The following is a 5,474-nucleotide window of genomic DNA, read 5'->3' on the forward strand; positions in this document are numbered from 1 at the left end:
AGCAAAGAAATCTTGTAAGCGTCATGGAGCTGAAGGATCTGCAATAAGCGGCTTTTACAGAGATTCTTTTAGGGTAGTGACTTGGCCCAGGGGTGTACTGGGATGACCAAAGTCGCCCCCCGAATTGGTAGGCTTTCCTGAGCCCCGCCCGCGATTGGGTGGGCGGGCCCTTAGGCAGTCACGTGCGGCGGCTGACCAATCATCGGGGGTGGGCGGGGGCAGACCCGGAGATGGGTGAGAGTCCGCTTTGTCGCGTTCCAGAAGATCCCCACCCACGCAAGTGGCCTAATGTCGCGCAGCGGATCAACCCCTGAGCAGCGCCAGCAGGCGCCAGAGGCAGACGCCACGGCCACAACCTTCCGGGCGAGCGGTAACCGCAGGGCGTCTGGGACTTGCTAGAACTCGGAGCCGAGCCCTCCCTTTGCTTAGAAAGTTATCGTCCCTTCCCCCAGATCGGCGCGCCCACCCCGCCAAGCTGGCGCGTCTGAGTTGGGACCCCAGGCTAATACGAGCTGGGAAAGCTCAAGCCTGGGCCTTTGGCTCCTGAGCAGGCAGGGCTGAGAGGGTGCTTCCGAGCTTGGGCCTGCTGGTGGGTGAGACCCAGGGCAGAGAGGGGCAGAGAGTTTTGCTGACTGATCTTGCCTCTCTGTCCCCAGAACATCAGCATATCCGCTACAACCCGCTACAAGATGAGTGGGTGCTCGTGTCAGCTCACCGCATGAAGCGGCCCTGGCAGGGGCAAATAGAGCCCCCGCTCCTGAAGACAGTTCCCCGCCATGACCCCCACAACCCTCTGTGTCCCGGGGCCACACGGGCCAATGGAGAGGTAAGCCTTTAGAACCTACATCTGCAACTAGGCCAGGAGTACTACTCCCTCTTAGAGCTGCCCCTCACCCACAAGGGGGGTGGGCCTCCTGTGTTATGTCCCACCAAGTCTTTCTGACCTCACAGCGGGTCTTCCACACACCCCCTTTGTAGCCTGTCCAGCCCCTGAAGCCCGCCACATGACTGGTGGGTAGGGAGCAGCAAATGCTTCTAGCCAATCCTTGTCAGTAGGTGAATCCCTACTATGATGGCACCTTCCTGTTTGACAACGACTTCCCAGCTCTGCAGCCTGATGCCCCCAATCCAGGTAACCTGGCTCTAGCTGCTGTTGGGGGGGACGAGAGGCTGGACCTCTTGGAGGACTTCTGTTACAGAGAGTGACACTCCTTTATCTCAGGACCCAGTGATCATCCCCTTTTCCAAACAGAGGCTGCTCGAGGAGTTTGGTAACTATGGAATTACTCTCTTCAGCCCTGGGTTGGACTGAGCACTAGGGTTGAGCCCTGCCCCTAGCACAGCCAAGCCCTATATCTCTGTCATTTCTCCCTTCCCCACCACCCAGTAAGGTCATGTGCTTCCACCCCTGGTCGGATGTAACGCTGCCACTCATGTCAGTCCCTGAGATCCGAACTGTCATTGATGCATGGGCCGCAGTGACAGAGGAGCTGGGAGCCCGGTACCCTTGGGTGCAGGTCTGTGAGGTTGCCCCCCTACCCTGGATGGGCAGGGAGCGGGTGGTGCAGCTTTGGTGTTGGGAAGTGGTATTCCTGTTTTCACAGGGTGTGGTCAGGAGAGGCTGATGTGGTGTCTCTCTGGCTACTAAAGCTCTGTACCTCTACTTGATAGATCTTTGAAAACAAAGGAGCCATGATGGGCTGTTCCAACCCCCATCCCCACTGCCAGGTAAGTGTGTCAGGGGCTCCAGTGGATATCTGGGGTGAGTCCAAGGCAGTACTGTGGGGAAGGGAAGTGGAGGGACAGAATAAGTAATGTGGAGGCTTGGGGGTGAAGGATCTGCCAGTTTTCTGCTCCTGCCCCTTGACAGGTGTGGGCCAGTAGTTTTCTGCCAGATATTGCCCAGCGTGAGGAGCGATCTCAGCAGGCCTATCAGAGTCAACATGGAGAACCCCTGCTAATGGAATATGGCCACCAGGAGCTGCTCAGAAAGGTGGGAAAAAGCCAGACCCTGCTTTCCCAAGGAACTCCTAACCTCACCCCAGAAGAGAAAGGTGTGTGAAGGAGAAGGGTAGAAGGGAAATAGCAGAGAGACTTGATGGGAAGCCATAGCAATAATCTAAAGGAAAGACGATGGTGGCTTACATTAGGGTGGTAGTGGTGGAGGTGATGAGAAGCTATCAGATTCTGGGTACATTTTTTCTCCTTCTCCTGCCTATTTGCTGACAACAACCCCGTCCCCCCCCTTGATGACTTCATCTCCACTCGGTCTGCCCAGGAACGTCTGGTCTTAACCAGTGAGCACTGGTTAGTACTGGTCCCCTTTTGGGCAGTGTGGCCCTTCCAGACACTGCTGCTGCCCCGGAGGCATGTGCGACGCCTTCCTGAGCTGACCCCTGCTGAGCGTGATGGTGAGTCTCCCAGCTGGGACCCAGGGGCCATGTATAGGATGGGGATGGCTCTGGTAGGGCCACCATCTTGGCCCCAGGCTGAGTCAGGCTCTGGTTCCAGATCTAGCCTCTATCATGAAGAAGCTCTTGACCAAGTATGACAACCTATTTGAGACATCCTTTCCCTACTCCATGGGCTGGCACGGTAAGGCTTTTTGAGCATCCATACCTAGCCCCAACACCATTTCTGAGGTCCTGAGGCTGAGCTCAGTGGACTGCATCCCCAGCAGGCTTTGAAATACTTATTGGGGGCGGGGGGAGTGTCCCGAGTAGGGATGCTGGGACTAAAGGTGGAACAATAAACTTGGTGAAACTATGTCTCCCAGTGTTTTCATGCCTGGTCTACTCACTGGCAAGGAATGCTGGGAGATGTAGTTTTCAGATACCTAGCCTGGTTTGGGGGTAGGGGCTAAGCTGAAGAGCTAAAAAATGGCCCTCCCCAGTTATGTCTTCTTCCTGTCAGGGGCTCCCATGGGATCAGAGGCTGGCGCCAACTGGGATCACTGGCAGCTGCATGCTCATTACTACCCTCCACTCCTGCGCTCTGCCACCGTCCGGAAATTCATGGTTGGCTATGAAATGCTTGCCCAGGCTCAGAGGGACCTCACCCCTGAGCAGGTCAGATTTCAGAGCACCCTGGGTCCTTGGGTTCCTTTTGTCTCCTATTTCCCCAAGGGAGCCCAATAATCATGACCTGGAAAACCTCTATAACCTAGGCATTCCTAAGGACTCAGAAGCTGCTCAGCTCTATCCTCTGGTTATTCTGGCGGTCCTTATTGCCAGCCTCCTGGTCCGACAAGCCTTCCCCCAAGTGTCTCCTAGGCACTTGTTACTACTGTTCCACTCATACCGCTCCATACCACCATTCTGGGCAGTCCTTATTCTCCCTGATTGCTCCCTGTTCCCTTGCAGGCTGCGGAGAGACTAAGGACCGTTCCTGAGGTTCATTACCGCCTGGGGCAGAAGGATAGGGAGACAGCAACTATCGCCTGACCACATTGACCACAGGGCCTTCTGCTTGAGGGAACCAGGGCCTAGGGTTGGGAAGATGTGGGATCAATAAAACTAAACTGTGTTTCTCAAACTTTAATCACATATTCTAATGACAGAGAAGTATGAACTATAATCCTCAGGGATCTCGGTTAAAGGCTGATGGCACAGCACCAGCCACAACTTTTCTTTGCCTGCAGATGTGCAAAAACTTAAGAGTACAAAAATTACACCCCAAATCTCTGAACAAAATGAATACTCAATGTTGTGTCTGGCCTATAGATTCTCTTATTCCTGGAGTAACAAAGGCATCACAGTTAAAGAAATTTTTTAAAATCCTGAGTTCTTGTCTGTGGCTAAGACTTTGGGAAGGCCAGAGCCCTCTTCACCACCACCCCTAGGATGATATGTCAGCTCAACAAGCCTAGGCCTGAGGGTTTGGTTTGGTGGGGAGCGGGTGAGCAGGATCCTGGTCCCAGTGGTCAGTGGCCAGACACTGGGCTGCTGGCCAGAACCCTGGCTTTGTGAGTGGCTGCAGCCTGGCTCTGCTCCAGCCCACGGGCTGAAGGGGTGGGTAGGGAACATGTACATGGCTTTGTGTCCTTGACTTCTCTAGACTCTCACATGCAGCATATATAGGCAGGCTCTGCATGCCTGTGTTGCCCATGTGCCCCAATCATTGCAGGGGAAGAAAGGAAGAAAACAGCTCTGGCAGGGAAGGGCCTATCAGAGTTAGGAGCACCAGCCCTTTTAGGAGGACAGCTTGAGTCTGCCCTCTCCCCTCTGGACCTGTTTCCTTTGGAAGATTGTATGACTGTGTGGCAATAATAGGGCATGCAACCCAGGAGACCTGATGCCACCTAGGGCCTTCCAAACTTTTAGGTGAGGATAGGGCTTGTGAGCAAAGCATGGATGGCCTGAGGCTTTTTATCACATTCTTCTCTCAAGGCAACTGAGTTTGGGAGGGGCTATCATGCCAAGACTAGACAGTGATGACTTGGCCCAGGAGAAGCTTGGCTGCCTGCCTTCTAGTCAAGGGTTTTTTCTTCCGTGAGACTCTGAAGGGGTAGGGTCTAGGACTTGGGAGTGTCTGGAAGGAACTCAGACAGACATGGTACACATCTCCCTTGAGACCCCACTGACTGGGGAGTAGATGTGAACCCTGAATGGGGGTGGGGCTTGTTTCTTAAGGCATACACCTACACAAACGCCTGACCATACAGTCTTGATTTGGCTGCATTTTGGAATCATTTGGGAGTTTTTTGTTTTTGTTTTTTTTTTTAATTTATTTATTTGAGACAGAACGAGAGAGAGCACATGAGAGGGGGGAGGGTCAGAGGGAGAAGCAGGTTCCTTGCTGAGCAGGGAGCCCGATGCGGGACTCGATCCAGGGACTCCAGGATCATGACCTGAGCCGAAGGCAGTCGCTTAACCAACTGAGCCACCCAGGCGCCCCTCATTTGGGAGTTTTAAACACTGATGCCAAGGCCAGCTTCCAGAGATTCGGATGTAATTGGTTTGGAGTATGGCTTGGCAGTTTTTCTTTTTTTTTTTTTAATTTTTTTTTTTTTTAAAGATTTTATTTATTTATTTGACAGAGAGAGACAGCGAGAGCAGGAACACAAGCAGGGGGAGTGGGAGAGGGAGAAGCAGGCTTCCCGCCGAAAAGGGAGCCCGATGTGGGACTCGATCCCAGGACCCTGGGATCATGACCTGAGCCGAAGGCAGACGCTTAACGACTGAGCCACCCAGGCGCCCCTGGCTTGGCAGTTTTATAACCAGAATGTCCAGCAAAGTTTGAGAACTGCTGCCCCACACAAGTCCTCCTTATCTGAAGTCAGGGGCACCTTCAGCTTCTCCAGTCACCTGACCAATGGCTCCTGAGCCACTGAACTTGAGGCTTTGTTTTTGGACAAAGCTGGAAGGAGGAGGGGCCTGAAAACTTCCAGTCCTGCTGTCCCAGGAGGGCAGGGCTGTAGAGAGGACCCAGGAATCCAGCTCCAGACTCTGTCCCCCAGCAGTCTCCTCAGTCCC

General features: G+C 53.8%; 1 protein-coding gene across 4 annotated transcripts; it reads left to right on the forward strand.

Moving 5' to 3' along the window:
* The first annotated feature begins 214 nt into the window (after nucleotides 1-214).
* On the forward strand, nucleotides 215-3,534 carry GALT (galactose-1-phosphate uridylyltransferase). Of its 4 annotated transcripts, XM_045882583.1 has the most exons (11): nucleotides 215-370; nucleotides 657-826; nucleotides 1,057-1,132; nucleotides 1,223-1,271; nucleotides 1,388-1,517; nucleotides 1,672-1,728; nucleotides 1,871-1,993; nucleotides 2,279-2,411; nucleotides 2,512-2,595; nucleotides 2,914-3,068; nucleotides 3,363-3,534. In XM_045882583.1, the coding sequence occupies exons 1-11, from the start codon at nucleotides 289-291 to the stop codon at nucleotides 3,441-3,443; spliced, it is 1,140 nt and encodes a 379-aa protein (XP_045738539.1). In that variant the 5' UTR covers nucleotides 215-288; the 3' UTR covers nucleotides 3,444-3,534. The 4 variants fall into 4 exon arrangements, with proteins under 4 accessions (XP_045738539.1, XP_045738540.1, XP_064436004.1 ...); XM_045882584.1 differs by lacking the exon at nucleotides 2,914-3,068; XM_064579934.1 differs by lacking the exons at nucleotides 2,512-2,595; nucleotides 2,914-3,068.
* Nucleotides 3,535-5,474: the final 1,940 nt, after the last annotated feature.

Source organism: Mirounga angustirostris, unplaced genomic scaffold (genome assembly GCF_029215605.1).
Source record: "Mirounga angustirostris isolate CCGP_5_RB_7025 unplaced genomic scaffold, mMirAng1.0.hap1 SCAF_15, whole genome shotgun sequence".
Lineage (NCBI taxonomy): Eukaryota > Metazoa > Chordata > Mammalia > Carnivora > Phocidae > Mirounga > Mirounga angustirostris.